Source organism: Amblyomma americanum, chromosome 4 (assembly GCF_052857255.1).
Source record: "Amblyomma americanum isolate KBUSLIRL-KWMA chromosome 4, ASM5285725v1, whole genome shotgun sequence".
In the NCBI taxonomy this organism is placed as follows: Eukaryota; Metazoa; Arthropoda; class Arachnida; order Ixodida; family Ixodidae; genus Amblyomma; species Amblyomma americanum.
In genome coordinates, this window is record NC_135500.1 from 120,546,563 (window position 1) to 120,563,499 (window position 16,937).

Genomic DNA, 16,937 nt, shown 5'->3' on the forward strand with positions numbered 1-16,937 from the left:
AACAGCTAGGGCGGTTTCCTGCATTACAGCAGTGCCAGGTTAAAAACAGTACACCATAACGAAAGTTACCATTTTCACTGCCTCTGTCAATACCGACGTGAGCGCAAGGTGGTTATTGCAAGGCTACAACCGCCCACAGCGTGGCAGATGGATGAGAGAGGCGCGAAAATATGCTAACCGCCTGACTAACCGTGGCTCTGTTGGCATACACAAGGTAGTGCCAGGTAAAGATGCAAACACGGCGTGAAGATTCGCCACACCACCACCAGTCAGTTGCGTAGTGCAGTGAAGCCTGCCGCCTCCTGTCTGGATAGGCATCGCTTAGAGCTGGGGAGTTCGATATGGCCGTATTATTGATAATTGTGTTGAGGGTATAAAGTAAAAATTGCATGTGCTTGTTAAGAGTAATTAGAAAGAGTTCAATACAGCTAGTAATTCACAGCACCAGTGTTCGAGATACTGAGGTTCTACTATAGAGCACAAAGATGCGAAACTTGCACTAGTATAGTATAGCCATAATTTCTACTGACTATCCTTTTTATCACAGCACTATATATCATTACAATCCTTCCAGCAGCATGCACTTGAAAGCATAGCACTATGTGGGTACATGCAAAACCTGACTCTTCCAATGTAGCAATAACATTCATTAGGACAAACTCCCCTGTGGTATGCATAGACAGGAGCACAGGGACAAATAATATCAGAAGGCTGTCAAATGACAGAGCCTGGTGGCGCAGTGGCACAAAACATGACTTACTGAGTGATGCAACTGCTCAAGGGAGGTGAAAGTTCATGTACTTTTCACACATATTTTGTTTCCTTCTAAGCATGCACACAAGATTCTTTATAACAAAAGAAAAAGAAGCACTTTGATGTCACATTCATTACACATAGCAGTTAAGACAGCAGTGTTCAAAGGGAAAGTTTTGTCGAGCAGCCTGTTCACACAAAGCTACAAAGAATCTGCCTGTTTGCTGCGTACATTTACACGAGTAAGAAATAGCTCGCAGGAAGATGCGAACAGGTGATTCTTGGTTAAAAAATATTCAAGAACTGGGTTTGAGAGAATGAGACCATGTGCTGTTCAAAGGACTCACTAGTGAGGGCTTTGACTTCAGAGAGGTGAAGTTGTTCACAATGCACAACTCTCCGGAGAGGCGCCGACCTGGAACTTGGCTGAGAGACTTGAGTCGGCTCCCCACCTCGGCTGTAGATGGTGTCACAACATGGCACAGGGAGCACACGTAGTAGTCCTCCCGCCGCTCTCTACACTGGCCAGCGAGGCTCCAGAGGGGTGCATCCTTCACCAAACCAAAGTGTAGCATTAGAGGAACATGTTCCATAACTGCTCACATTAAAAACCACATTTTTGTTAGTTTTTACCCATTTTCTTCTAGAATTGCATTAATGAATAAGATCAGATTTAAATAATGAAATCTGCCATGGTGAGCATTTTAAAATCTCTGTGCCCAATGTGACAGCATAAACAGAATTTAAACTGCAAACATGGGTTCCTATTTGCCAGGTCTTGTGGACAAAATCCTTATGTGATTTTACTTGGTTGCAGGGTGTAATGTTCGTTTATGGTTTATGGGGGTTTAACGTCCCAAAGTGACTCAGGCTATGAGGGACGCCGTAGTGGAGTGCTCCGGAAATTTCGACCACCTGGGGTTCTTTAACGTGCACTGACATCGCACAGTACACGGGCCTCTAGAATTTCACCTCCATCGAAATTCGACCGACATGGCTGGGTTCGAACCCGCGTCGTTTGGGTCAGCAGCCGAGCGCCATGACCGCTGAGCCACCGCAGCAGCGCTGAAATCTTCGTGGCCATCTTAAAAGGCCTAAGAAAAGACATCTACTGAGGTAAAGTAACGCAGACGAGCGATATATATTTCATCACTTCTCACCCCACCACAAGAATTTGAGAAAATTTCAATAACACTGCAGATATCAGTGATTAAAGGTGATGTCCTTCCTCTCCCCCCTCAACTGAAACACTTCAGTATGCAAAGCCTAACCTAAGGCCTTTTCATGGAAGCTAAGATGCCTTTCAGGTTTAATTTTCAGCAGGTAGACTCCTCCCAACTGGCCCACCTCTAAACTTCTGTACATATCTTTTTACCATAGTGCATGCATACATCACACGTATCCTAAAATTACTTGTTGCTCTGCTTGGTTTAGTTAGACACATGTACTATGGTTCCTCCTGAGCAAACAGCACCAGTGTGTTGTATTTAAGGTACTTTTATTTTTTCTTCTTCTACACAGGTTTTATACAACGTACGTAGGGAGCCAGTGCAACATGCTGCCTACATCCTGTTCAACCTAGCATGCAGTAAATTAATACATTTAACTGAAGCTACCTGAACCATCAGTCCCTCGTTTATTGTGTGCAACCATTTTTTGTGTGCAAAGCCTTGTAGCAGAGTGGCTTGAGAATGGTTGCCATGTACACGTTATGACTTTTTTGTTTCACAACACCACAGTTACTGGCTTTCTCATTTCATGAATCATTAGCAGGAACTGACCTAGTAGCAAGTCAGCTCACCTACAATCTAGGAGTAAAAATACACTGCACCCATGCTAGCTACACACTTCCTGTAGCAACGTGCTACATGCTTGGAACTAGCCACTACCTGTGACAAGAGGCCTAGCCCTGTTACCAGTACAACATAAATAGAATAATCTCTTATTAAAAATAAGATGCAAATGGTTTTCACAACACCTTCAGTAGTGAAGGGAGTGAAGTACAACACGCGATGGCTGTGGCTAGAGCTCCGTCAGTTAGGTTGGCTTTACCACACGACAAGCTGTGCACCGAAAGCTTGCATGGAAAATGAGTATGGGAGACCGAAGGCTACCTTCACACACCCATGTTTACCTCGTCATGTGGTTTTACGCTAGTGCAGCCAACAGGTGCCCAAGGCTGCACAGCCGACCCAACTCCACGCGCCGGAACTGACAACAGGGACGCCATTAGGAGAAGCGCCACTTGCAGGTGAGTGGCGCTGTTCGATATATTGAATGTTCGGTAAACAGAAATTCTATAAATGTGAGCAACAGTGCTATACTTCCGCATGGGATTTTAGGAGGGATTGTTCTAACTGTTCTATATAAGCAATTCAACATAACTTGGATCGGATTTAGAATGCTAGGTACCCATATTCAAAGCACAAGGCTAACTCTCCGCAAGTACACTCAAAGGTTCGAGAAGTGCCACGCCTAAGATAATCAGCATAGTTATACAAGTAATGAACAGACACTACCTTACCTTTGTTGAAAGCTCCTTTATTCGGTTAGATAGCTTGCCGACAGTTTTCAACTTTGTGCACCATGAAAGATCGCCAAGTTCCAATCCAATCATCTGAAAGTGGGCAAGCAACACTGGTAAGCAAAAAGGTGCTGATGTGGGAACCACAGAGCTTTCTCACCCTTTGTGTGAGAAGGCGCTCTATCTTCTCTTCGATCTTCTGTGCACGCTCTTCAGCTGATGTCAAGAGCAGCAACGGAGTTTCTTTACTATACATGGAGGAAAAAAAGAACTGTGAGGCTCACAACAATTAACGGTTGAAATTTTGCCATACTCGGTTTCCGAGATTAACGCTGGCCAGAGCAAGGGCATACATCTATACTACATACTTCTTGACCATAACTTTTAGAAAGTTGCCGATGAACCTGCTTGTACAACAGCAGCCGGAAAATGCAGACAACTTGTTCATAAAAACTAAACTAGAAGCATTTTATTAAAACCCAATTTAGTCAAGGTCCTGCCAAAATTACGTTATGAAGAAAATCCAGTAAATAAATTAATGTGGCACGTAATATGCACATCACTAAACCATTTTTATTCTGCTTACTCTTTTCGACACTAAACACAACCAATCTAGGATTCCTCCATCATTGTTTATAGGAATGTCCGGTTGTTTACGAACCATGCCTCATGTGTAGAGAGCCATCTTTTTTGGCATCAACAGGAGTTCAAGCTTGCATAGAACAGACATTTATTGGGGATGAGCCATAAATTTTCACACTACTCTGTCCGAGGGATAAAACATTGTCGTATCATAATCCTTCTTGTGACCAATGCAGTAGTACGCAGCCAATAGAGCAACTGCTGCGCAAGAGCGGGCCTATAATGTCAAATATGCAACAAAGAAACTGAAAACGTGAAAGGCACACTACCGGCCTGTGGAGCCACATTGGCAGTTGGAATTATCCGGATTTTTGAATTAATGGGGTTTGAATTTAACGCACTTTTACTGTATTCCCGCTCCTGCTTGGATACACTTGCTGTAAATCATAAATACAATAAAAAAAATTGGAGATCACTGCGGTAACCCGCATTGGAGCAATGTGAAAGCATTTACGCCTCCTCGGAACTTGTCGCCTCTATTTGCTCTTTGCCTCTATTGCCCCTATTTGCCTGAGAATTTTTGCAATTCGTCCAATTCCCACCACGCTTCGTTAAAAACTTACAAATTTGGCACCGCACGTTGGCTCCGCCCGCGCTTCCGGTCACGTAGTATTACACTTCCAGCATTTCAAATTTGGCGCCACTTTTGCCCTTGCCACGGCCACTTTTTTTGCATATTTTTGGCTCTAATTAAATAACTATTCATCTGATTGTCACCAATTTTTTTGCGCCACATATTCATATCGTCCTCCTTCGATTATAACCACTTTTTAGACGTTCTCTCTTTCTAGTTCCCCACAATGGCTGCGGACACGTTTTGATGACACGAAACCACCAACATAGCCTAGTAAAGCTTTCTCTTTATTATAATACACAAAATTTGACAACCGCTCGGAACAAACAGAATTTTACCTTCGCTATGACGTTTGTTTCAGTTTCCACCTCGAGACTTGCATAATCCTGCCTTTTAGAAATTCACCTAGGAACAAACCCCTCCCTTTTTGCTGCAATAAAGTCGGCAGATAGTCTTCTCCCTAAGCTGCAAAAAAGCAGCAATCAAGAGCTTGCGCTAGCCTCGCAAAGGGACTCAATGACCAGTATGCTACACACACTGCATGTTTTCTTTTCCTCCCCGAAGAGTGGCTGCCTCCAAGGAGCTCGCACAATCGTCGCTGGGCCTCTTCCTGGTCTCTGTTAGCTGTGGTCAATGATGCCGACAATGCACGAGCCATCTGCACTTCTTCCTGGTATTTGCTGAAAACAAAAATGAGACAAAAAGTCACCTTTCTTTTATGAACACGCAAAGAAAATGGGCAAATTTTCTCTGCCCTGGAGTCATCCTGCATCATCATTAAATGCCTACGATTTCGGCGCACCCTGAAGAACCTGAGGTGGTTTAAAATAATCTGCTGCACTCCACTACACTGTTCCTCATTACAGGCCACACTAGTTTTAGTGTGCAAAAATTGATTCACCATTAATCAGTACCGTTAAGGATGCTTGCGAGAATGTGAACAATACAAAGGGAACTGCACGCCACTGCATCAGAATTAACAAAAATAAATGGAACGTACTAGAATATGAAGTCAGGCGAGTTGGTGCATATCTAGAAAGTGTGAAACAGCGCTAGACATGGGACAAAATAATGAGGCGAACAATGTCGTGCCACTGGTGTTGGTTGTTCATGTTGTTCTTTTAGATTCCATGTTTAACCCAGTTTCCCACTTTCTTGAATGGAGTAAGAAATGAACATAATAACATAAAGAAGTAAACACACCACTGCTCAAGTCCACAATGCAACCCTGATGTCTGCAACAAGTGCTAACTGAACGCACACAGAGCAGAGGCCTTTTCATGTCAAAATATGGGCTCTGCCAGTTTACTCGAGCCATTATGAATGAAAGCACACATAAAAAGTAGCATGCGTTCCTGTTCATGCTCGGTTCACCTTTTATTACAATAAAATATTTACTCCTACAAGGGCTCTGCTACTATTCACAGAACATTTCTTTCACAATTTTTGCCTTACACTGAAAAGGTTAAATTACTGCAGCGTTTAACTTCATAATAGCATCTGACCTGTGAGGCCCTGCTATGAACATTGTCGATTACTTTCGGGGCATATCTAACCTCACTGGAAAGCAGAACTTTACTGCTAATAAAAACAACAATACTTACCACTACTGCAGGCTGTTAAACAGGGAACGCATGCAAGGAAGATTAGACTGCAGACCAATGCACTTGTCACTGCTGTAAAATGTGGCAACGTGGAAAGAAAAAAAAAGTTAAGTCTGTTCTTATCTGTCAAGTACCTTTTGGGAACCGATGCTACAGGCCGTGGCTTTTTTGCTGCTCGGGGTGCGGCTGATGCATCAGATGGTGCATTCCTTCTACAAGAGGTTTGTTACAGAATAAAAGGGCAGACACAACCTTTTAATACTCGAGCATAATGGCTGATAGACGTCCATATTTTCCAAACAGAAAATCGCTGGCCTCGATGCTACTGGAAAACACAGCCTCACTACAGTAATGTGTTTATGGAAAGAAAAACAATGTTCAAAGTCGGGACAGGCTACTCAGTCAGAAAACACGCATACCAAACAGATATGCTTTTGACACTAAAAGTGCGACAAATATGCGTGAATGCTCCTTCAACAGAAAATCTACGTTTTCTTTAGCTGAAAAGACAAGTGGCCGTGACCCAGAATATCATGCTACTACGGAAAATACTGTAGGTGTCTGCAAGGTTAAACAGAGAGGGAAAGTCACCTCCTCCTGACGACGGGCAAGCCTGCAGCCATCCGTTCTTGCACGTAACGCTGCTGCAACCGAATCGCTTCTATCACTTGCTTTGGGGACATGCCCAACTTTGTGCTGCATTGTTTTATGTGGTTCTTGCATGCCTAGACAAAACACAGAAGCAGACACAGACTCTGTGAAGAACAAGCAAACATGAATTGCGTTAGTGACAAGGACAATAATATAGTGCCCAGCACAGCACAATCAACCTCGAGGTTGGCTCTCAGTGCCTCAGCACTGCTAAGCCATCATGACCTCCTGTTCTTGAACATTCACAGGAACTTCTGCCAGTGCTACTCCAAACCCACTGTCTAAAGAACCGAACAAATGTTCCATAGGCAATGGCCCCGAGCTCATTCCTCAGCACGAGTGACTGAAGTGATCAGTAAGCACAAGGCAGGCTTCATTTCGGTGGAGTACTTAGATCCACTACAAGCGATTCAACACAGAATGAACAAGGGGCAGGAATTAAGCGCCAGTCTTCCAGCCTTCATCCATTGTTTGGACAAGAGGATCTGTCGGGGATAAGGTCCTCTTGTTGAAACGATGGCTCGTGGACTCCTTGTTTACTTTGTGCTGTTGTGAATTCCGCCTTTTCCGCCCTCTCGCTACTATACAAGGAGTTCAAAGGCTGCTTCAGTTAAGCGGCTTCAAATCCACCAAGTAAGTTTACCCGACTTAGGCTAATTGTAGCTGTAATTTTATTATTACATCAAATAGAAATGACATCACAGATGAAATTAAGGGGAACAAATGGGCTTACGAAGAGCAGGTCAATGGTTGCCAGAGGAAATGGGAGGGGAATGTAGTGGGCGGTGAATCCAAACATAACTTTCCGAATTTCTTTGATTACATCGCAAGATAAGTCATCAAGCCATAAACTCTTGCAAACTGGCAGTAATCAAAACAAGGTTCTGTGACGGTCTTTTAACACAACAGAAATCTGAGCATGCAATGTGATCACACCAGAATTGTATGGAAATTAACTGCTTGCCTCAAGATGACAGGCCTTGCAGAAAAAAAGTTAAAGTCTTTCATTTTTGTATTTACAGTTGTATCAATAAGCACAGGATCTGGTAGAAAAGCCAATTATGTGCATGCAACTGCCGGGAGGTTGAACGCAATGTAAACTTGAAGTTAACGAGAAAACGTTCTTAGAGTACATAGGAAAGCTAGTGATGGTTGTCATGCACAAAAAATAAGATTCACAAACCTCACGAAAAAAAAAACATACAGTCCTGTGCAGGTCACTGATGCTAGAACTGCATTTAAGGAAAAATTTTCAGCACTCTCCGCAGCATACGTAAATGGTGTCAATCTGAGCAAGCAGCTAGCTACAAAAAGATTCTAGTAAGCTGATGAATAGGCACGAGAAGGCTGCCACTGAAGGTATACTGGACAAATGAGCAAAAATTTCAAATCTGAACAACCAAGTCTAACATACCTAAAAGTATAAAAAATGTGTCTAAAAATATACTGGATGTGCAAGCGTACTTGTAGCAATAACAGCAAGTGCATTCAACTGTCAATGTTAAGAATTCCCATGGCTTACGGCAGAGCTCAATTAAAGGTGACATCAAACTTTTAACACAGGGCATCTAAAACATCGACAACAATCTTAAACACCGTGGAAACAGATACATGTGGCCATGACTTTTCCAGAGTGGTCCTGTTGCGTCTTGCATAGTGAACAAGGTGACAAGGCCGAATGCTGCCATATCTACGCGAAATAAATTGAGGTGTTCAGTTCCCTGCTTTATCTGACATAGCTTAGCTTATCGTGACCTAATACATGACATAGCTTAGCTTATCGTGACCTAATACAAGACTCACGGCAAGCAGATGAAAAAATTATGTATCAAAGGAAGTCAACCGGCTACATCTAACATACCTTAACACAGGTAAGCAATAACAAAAATAAATGAGTGTCTGAAATACAACCCCTTAAAATTGTAGTATAGCTTTCCTTCTACACATACACTGAACAAGCAGGGCAAAAAGGAAAGGAAAGAGACCTCAGAGGTCTTGAATGAGCGCTCGCAGAGTGGGCAGTCTAAAAGGACAAAACTAGGGGCTCCGTTTCGAGAAGGGGTTGAGACAACTGGCTCCTGCACAGGCTCCTCCGCCTCTCCATCAAGGCATCTGCACCAGGGAAAAAAAGATGTTTTTCTCAGGGAATCTATTTTACTTTACACAGTTTCTGCATGTTCCCACCATAAACTGAGTGTAAACAGTACACAAACAACTCAATTACATACACAAGTGCTGTTCTGCCACCACACTTTCCGCAACCAAACTACAAAACATCTCCTGCACATGCGCAGTGCTGCAGGAAAATGCCAGTCCCAGGTATTTTTTCTCACACACTTCTGACCTTCTTTTTTGAACAGCACACACTTCGCTTCAAGGAGTATAGACACCTAATTTTGGTGGCATGTTTTCTTCTCTACAATGACGCGGAAGACACTACTACTCATGAATCACCATGTGATATTCGCCTATGACTGCTAAATAATTTATAATCGAATTTTTTCTGTCATGCTGTTTCGGTTTCAATGGCTGAACGATGACTGTGACATCAGAGTGTGCTTTTGTGTCACGTGAGGCATAAAAAAAACTCTATAATCGCTGCTTCATCGTGTTAATTTACTGCAGTGCTAAAGCCAGCCTTCCTGAAGTGCTGAAATGACAACGAGTGTGGGAGCAGCGATTATACTGCCGTTTTTTCATGCTTCACGAGACCTGTAAGCACACGTTGACGTCAGAGTCCTCATTCGGCTGTTGAAACAAACCAAAACAGCACGAGAAACAAATGCGATTAAAAATTATTTAGTGGTGCTAGGAGAATACCAGGTGGTAATCAATGTGTAATAATGCCTTACTCATCAGTACAAACAAGAGAACATGCATCCAAAATTAAGGTGTCTATATTCCTTTAACATCAGATCGCATGGCAATCATGCCAATAACGACACACACCGTACATCGAGGCATTCTTTTTCTAAAAGCCCATAGCAAGTGCCACACGAAAATCACGACAAGGCACACAAGCGTTGTCTCGGAGCCACCCCAGATTAGTGCTCACCTTAAGGGTACACCGACAACAACTCCGCCCAACAACTGATTCTCTGGCGCTTTCTGGCTATGTTGACATTCATCCGACACAAAAAGATGAATTTATCGCAGAGAAAACTGGATTTAAAAATCTTCGCTCCAATTGCTTCAAGCTTGTGACGGCTTTGCCGAAAAGGACGGGTCGCCACCATTTTGAAGTAAATTGCAGTGCAGCGTAGCGCTTCTGGGATCCACACACAAAAATCGTTGACACATGCATTTTATTCACGAAATCGGATGGTGACAGCAACACCTGTGCTTAGCTGTTTGGTCTTTCTATCCTATTTGCCCTCCTCTATTCTTCTTCTATTTCTATTTTTTTATATTTGCCCTCTGTGTCCCTTTAATTGCTGAGACTGAATGCTATTTATAGACCAGTGCACATTTTGAGCCCCATTCCACTGTTATTATGCAACAATTTTTATGCAGCTTGTAGCAACAAATAGCAGCAATTATGCAACTATTTCTCACTAAATGCTGCATAATTCACTGAGACTGTTTTTCATGGCTCTCACCTGTTAACGTGAGCCAACCTCTGGGGCTCGTCGAGAGATGTGATGTCCTTGCGGCACACAACGCAGACGCATGCGTCTGTGGCTCTGGAGGGTCTGCTGAAGCGTTGGAGGCACTTTTCAACGTGGGCCTCCATGGCACCCGCCACAGAGTCCCCACATGCGGGGCAAGTGGCTTCGGCCCGTGGCCGCACAGCACATCTGTCCATTGTGCGAAATTACTACTACTGTCAAGGTATACCAATAGCGGTGCAAAGTTCTGCGAAATATTTAAGTCACGGGGGACCTGGCTACATGTTGGTGCTACTGGTGCACATAGCATTGCAGCAGCACGCATCAGGCCTTCCCTTAAAAATGCAGAAGCCAGCCAAACAAGTCAAAAGTGCTAAGTTAGAGCAACTCAAAATGCTCGCTACCTTGCTATTCGTAATCAGCTACAAAGTCTCTAATAACCTCACAAAAATACTTGCATAAAGAGAGATCTATAAAGGAAAAATTCATCGAAACAATCCACCTGAAGCGAAAGAAGAGCAGTGCTTACAAGCAATAATTCAAAAAGCAATAAAAAAGTATATCTGCCATGCAGAGGCTACAGAACTGCTGACAATAAGGTGCATTTCTCAGAAACTAAAAATTCCTTATGTCTTCGTTGATTTTTTTGACTTGGAAAGGTGCGACTTCATCCAGCATTTTGGTAAGACGTGTCTGCTTTCGCTCGAAAGGCTTCTGGAAAGGCTTTATGATGTCATGTGGTACCGCCAAGCTGCATGAAAAAAAAAAAGACAAAATACAGACTTCAGCAACATACCAACACAACAAATCAGAAAATCAATGAAACACATGTGATGTGCATGCATGCATCGCTTTCTGCTCAAAAACTGGCATAGAGGCTCAAACACAAATATGACCATGTCTCCTCTTTTACCACTTGGTAATACAAGGTGGTTGACTACAGTTCAGGGGGCATCAGTGCTAACCCCAGGTAAACATACAGGGTAAGTTGAATTTCCTCAAGTAAAGTGGCTAGCGTAGTTATAACTACGCTTCCCTTTCCTTTGGGTTGCCACTCTCTTGAACAAACAACAGACAAAACGAAGCCTTGTGAATGTCATAACTGCACAAACGCCAACCATGGTGTACAAGCGCTAGCGAGGCAATTCGCAGGGCTGATATCAAGGGCACCAAACAGCTGTTTGGCGCACACCTCTTGTGAACGCAATTATTTTACACTGACATTACTGTAAAGATCTATGCATCTGCATGCTGCTTGTTGATAAGTGCAGGTGCAAAAAACTACCACTAGACAACAAACCCCAAGCCGAAGTCATACCCATGTCAGGCAGAACCGAAAATAGGAATCTACATGTACTCTTCAAACTAATCGGTGTTCTCCCATAGACACCATGCGGCAAAATAGTAACTACTGCCACTCACTTGACCTATGGCGAATGAACTAACGAAACCAGCAGATTTCGATTCACATGAAGCGATGGAATGTAAATCTTTTATATATTTTTTATTAAGATACAACCACACACGAGAAAAAAAAAAAGGTGTTTATCTGCGCCTACGTATAATCCGTCGGAGAGATACATTGGTTCGATGTTTATAACTAGGCAGTTCTGGCGTCCCCGCTGTAAGTGCAGTCAACTCTCGGATCAGCTTGTTCAGAGCTTTTCTTCAGCGATTACAAACTACACGCGGTTCTCATTTCGAAGCAGCTGGAGGTGGTATACCAATTTCTGCACGCTGCCACAACGCAATATTCCGACAAGTAGGAAAACAGTATCCGCACTTTGGAAGAAAAAGACAGATACCCGAAGTGCGCACTGGGACAACGAGTTTCGGAGATATCCTTCTTTCTTCTTTTTCCCCCATAGCTAAAATGAGTCTTCGCTCCATTTTCGATACAGCACATCGTTCCCGTCCAGTGTCGACACAGATGGCGGCCTCCTGCTGAGCAGCGAGTCGAGAAACGAAGCGGACATCATCGCCAGTAAATAAAAGTGACCCTGCTCGTTCCTTAAAATTCCGATTTCTGCCCAGAAAACGAGCCGATTTACTCACAACATTAAGCCGCCGACCACGGCCGTGTAGACGACTCCTGCGATCCCGATTTTCACAAAGTTCGCGCCCGCACGGGTACCGCGAAGGTGCTTGTACTTGCCCGCTGATTTGTACGAAACGTTCATACTGAAGGTATGTAAGTTAGATTACGTTACTTATTGTAAACAAAAAAATTTCCGCGCACGAAAACTACGCCCGCGCCGCTCCGCACCGAGGTATCCATCAGACATAGGAGGAAACGGAAATGCAACGTCCCAGAGATGCTAAGAGTCTGCCGAACTCCGCATACTTACCAATGAGGGGGCGCCACCAAAGCACCACAGCTGCTTTACGACTACGCGCCAGCCAACAGTTGTAGGGTTGGCGTCGCTCGACATACTATGAGACATTCCCAACAAGCCACTCGATAAAAACAACAGATTCATTTTTATTTGTACCGGTACGGTCCTGGCACCCAAACGAATCCAAACTCTTGACCATAACGGACACAGCGCATGCCAGCATTGAGCAATGTCTCTTCAGAAAGTGCAATCGTGTCGTAAGAAATGATGCACCTTAAGGTGCTTCTCATTAAAAAACGGCTGTCATTTGGGTCTGTAAAGCTCTCATAGAAATGGAAGAGAAGTGCACAGCTCACCATGACCACTATGGTCCTGGCACTTCTACAACACACTTCTGCATGGTACAGGGGGCGCACGCAGTTCAGACACCCGCTAAGCAGACGTTCGGCACACTAAGGCAAAAGCAAAAGTGCGAAGACAATGTGACGCGATTGACGAGAATGACAAAAGCACGAAAGCTCATTCGACACACCCGCCGTTCCATAAGGCCACACTCAAGTTACCATTCTGGTTTCGAAATCCATGATGCGCACAACGCGGCCCGCGCCACGGCGGGAATGTTGGAAAAGCTATGAAAAACGGGTTGCCACATCAAGCACTGCCGTACATTAGTCTTGTCAACAATTCGGCGCAGCATGGATTACGTGCTGGTAACTTGCACAAACATGAACAGGACACAGGATGCATCTTTCTGCAGGCTATAACATAAGTGCTCATCTATAAAAAAATATTTATGGATCTTGTATATCACAACTAAACTTTGTTTGAGCGCCGTGCATGTTCAGATTTGCAAGTATGCAAAGCCCTAGTAAAAACTGCATCACTTAGATTGAACTGGGCAAACCACACAGTCTTTATACGTCTTTACAAGCTTTTGTGAAGAGCTCTTATTTCCTCTGTACAGCACTGAATGTGTTCAGGATCACAGCATCCAGCAAGGTCTTGTAAATGACCTGCCTGTAAGCATGGTCCCATGGCAGTGTAAAAACTGCACTACACCTTATACACATTGTTATGCACACCGTTTTTCACTATGTTACAAGAAAAGCTTCGTTGCGAGCAGACGCTTCTGTAACAGGGTAAAGCACTCGCACCACAACCGTGCACATGTATAAATTTACACAATAATCTATGTACAAGCCTGCTAACTTGCATAGGCAATCTTACACTCTATGTCAACTGCTGACACCTGCCGAAAAAGCATGATGCTTATGAGAAGTAAGTGAAACAACCACTTCATAAATTGCGCCATGCAGCAACGACACACAAATGTTGCCAAAACTGCGTGCAACAAAATGCAGCATAGAAATCTTCACCGAGAACCGTTTTTGCATTTTAGTCTATAGACTCAACCAATGCCCCAACAGAAGCACCACTAAAGGTCAAGCAAAGCTTGATTCTAACCATTCACGTGAAAGAGAACACAATATAAAATACAGGGCAGGTGTTCATCACAAACTTTCATGGTGGAATGGACACGTTCATGCCACAACTCAATACTCAAGCGACCGACACAAACACCAGATGGCAATGCTGCAGCTAGGTGACTAAGCAAGTCATACATCCTAAACAATTTGCACTGGTGGTAACACACAGTGACAACAGGCATGCCTCTGCCCGCAACTGTGAAAAGAAGTACATTTACAAACATAGATGGCACCAACAGTTCACAGAGCTCAGCCCACATAGACACATTTTCTTCCTATAGCCTTTCCTTAACACACTTCCTTAAAGGAATTTTCAAGCCCCAGTTAATGGCCTAGAAGCCAGATATAAATGATGTGAGCATGAACAAGAAAGTAGAATAATGGTAGACTGCACAGCAGGCATTATAATGTACGCATTCAGCCTCAAATGTAATAATAATTCTGGTTATATATTAAAGGTAAACAGAATGCAAGTCAAGGACACGCACAGTATGAGTACATGCTACTAACTTCACTTTATTTGCAAGCTGTGAATACTTAAGCAAGGCAGTAAAAATTTTAACTACCTTTATGATATCTAACCAAATGAAAATGCTATTTCCATAATTAGTGACCACCAAAGGCCACCCCTGTATGCCTATGTATTTTTGCCTTGTCCCTCTTTTTGGCACCATTCACATGCTAAGGAGTGCAGAGCTAGCCAGCATAAGTTCTTGCTAATATAAACACCCCCAAGGTATGCAGTCATATCTACAAACATCACATGCACTTGTGATGACAGAGAAATGAAAGTGCATTACATGTCTCCACCAACTGTTACTTGCAGCAACACAGTTGTGTTAATAGATTTAACTGCAGTGAAAATGATTCCGCAAAAATAGCTAGGCAAAATGAGCGCCAATGTGCTTTACTGGAGTCTCTAAAAATTTTTTATAATTCAACCAATTTTGAAGTTACTTGAAGAGAACTAAAACAGGCTACTTTCTCTGTTTTGTTAAATGCTTCATACGTCTGGTCTCTCTCGTATGTACTTGCGGAATAAAAACTTTATGGAATGCAAGTGTAGTTAAAAAAAAAATTATTTCGGAGTAGCATGCTCTATCCGTCACCATAAACTTGGGTCATTTTTCAAGAAACGCATCCTCTAAACTTTTGATCGCGATAGTACAGACTAATTCAATTCTTTACACAATGCACTGTCAAGCTTTTCCAATCATCTCAGCAGGCTGAAACGACTCCACAGAAATGGATCCTGACATAAAGGAAGCTAGCTTACCATGAATAATTAGTAAGCAAGCCTTGTTTCTAAACTCTATAAAACCCCTAATGCCAGCTTTGAAGATGAACTCATAAACTCTAGTGACAAAACTTAATCACATATTGTTCTGAGGAATTATACTGCATGAAAAACAATGTACATTATCAAAACTCAGTGACTCTTCTCTACACCATAAACCATGCTTCAAGACAGTACATACGTTTGTAACTTAGCAAATGAACGAGTACTCTCAGGGTTTCTGCAGATTTTTTTTCTTTTTGTTCTCAAATATAATGCCGTTGCAGCGCGAAACAATGAAAAACATTTTCTGCAGAAGTGAGGCAAAAAAGAAAAAAAATACACATGTCCGGCAATGCGGAAGCTCTAAAGGCAAAACGAGAAAAGCGATACAAATGCGACTTCGGCACTGTGCGTTTGTAGAGAGCCCAACAGCGGCAGCGTCCTTGGGAGCCTCTGTCATCAGCACAAAATCACAATGCTGTGGAAAAGTCATGTGCAGGCACAGAGGCACGAATAAAAACATCTCTGTCTGGAGATGAAGGAGACCAGGTGCGTCAGCAGGAGCAGAGCAGCGGCTGTCAGCTCTGCTGGGCTATTGTTCGGCACTCGATGTAGTTGGAATCTCCAAACATTGCAGCTCCACCCCTGGAGCGATTTCTCGTAAGCTGGCCCTTGTTTGCTGCTGCCAAAACAAATAAAGAGAAGTCAAAGGCACGTGATGCATAAGTGTAGAGGAATAATCCTGCCGTCTGTTTTACTGGCACTTTCAATGCTCCGCCAAGCCAAGCGACATCCGCTACATCTGACGACGCTTTTTTACCAAGCTTTGAGCGTATAAATATCTTGTAGTACACTCTTTTGTTTTTATAATGAAATCCCCCCTGCCGTAATGCCTAAATGGTGATGCAGGTACTGAATAAATAAATGAACATAGTTTGATACATTTCATTTCTGTTTAAACTTTGGGGCTGTTTAAACTAGAAACGACTACATTTATTGGCATACAATGGTGCTAAGCATATCTGAAATGATTTCAATGAGCTTCTTACCATAAGCTTCCTCACTCATGTATTAAAATGTTTCAACTTCTTATGTTTTCTTGATAGTCGAATTCTAGAGCAGTGACTACAGTTTTTGAAGCTGCTCAGGAATTTCAGTCGCCATCGCAATGCCAGACTATGATTTGTTCTTTGAGAACACAGCAGCAGAATTGCGGGAAAGAGGGGAAACTTCAACAGTTTACTCCTGCAATATCTCACATCACAATGCAATTTCACTGTATGAACAGCAAAATATAAACAAAAAGTCAGAGTTTCAATGGCCTGGCAGAAAACATGGAAATCGATTGCCTAAATTAGGATGAAAACTAGCAATGCATTAAAGCTAGAAAAAAGTTTAGGTGGTTGACAGCGAAAAGGAAAAAAAAAATGGTTTTTGAGGAAAGGAAATGGCGCAGTAATTGTCTAACATACACCCATG

The 16,937-nt window shown here is 43.0% G+C and overlaps 2 protein-coding genes across 6 annotated transcripts in view; both read right to left on the reverse strand.

The window, feature by feature from the left end:
• The window catches only part of mus312 (mutagen-sensitive 312), a 30,292-nt gene extending 17,630 nt beyond the window's left edge, over positions 1–12,662 (reverse strand). Inside the window, exons 1-9 of one of the 3 annotated variants that reach the window (XM_077661608.1) lie at positions 12,412–12,662; positions 10,348–11,107; positions 8,734–8,860; positions 6,689–6,822; positions 6,232–6,309; positions 5,030–5,173; positions 3,438–3,525; positions 3,278–3,370; positions 1,101–1,304 (exon numbers count right to left, since the gene is read on the reverse strand). In XM_077661608.1, the coding sequence (XP_077517734.1) occupies positions 1,101–1,304; positions 3,278–3,370; positions 3,438–3,525; positions 5,030–5,173; positions 6,232–6,309; positions 6,689–6,822; positions 8,734–8,860; positions 10,348–10,553 (1,074 nt within the window). In that variant the 5' untranslated portion in view covers positions 10,554–11,107; positions 12,412–12,662. Of the gene's footprint in view, positions 1–1,100; positions 1,305–3,277; positions 3,371–3,437; positions 3,526–5,029; positions 5,174–6,231; positions 6,310–6,688; positions 6,823–8,733; positions 8,861–10,347; positions 11,108–12,161; positions 12,301–12,411 lie in introns of those variants that run through there. The other 2 variants (XM_077661610.1, XM_077661609.1) reach the window with 2 other exon arrangements.
• Positions 12,663–12,818: 156 nt separating this feature from the next.
• dia (diaphanous related formin 1) overlaps positions 12,819–16,937 on the reverse strand; it is a 40,290-nt gene continuing 36,171 nt past the window's right edge. For 2 of the 3 annotated variants that reach the window (XM_077661611.1, XM_077661612.1), the window contains one exon: positions 12,819–16,140. In XM_077661611.1, coding sequence (XP_077517737.1) covers positions 16,037–16,140 — 104 coding nt within the window. In that variant the 3' untranslated portion in view covers positions 12,819–16,036. The remainder of the gene's footprint in view (positions 16,141–16,937) is intronic. The other variant, XM_077661613.1, reaches the window with a different exon arrangement.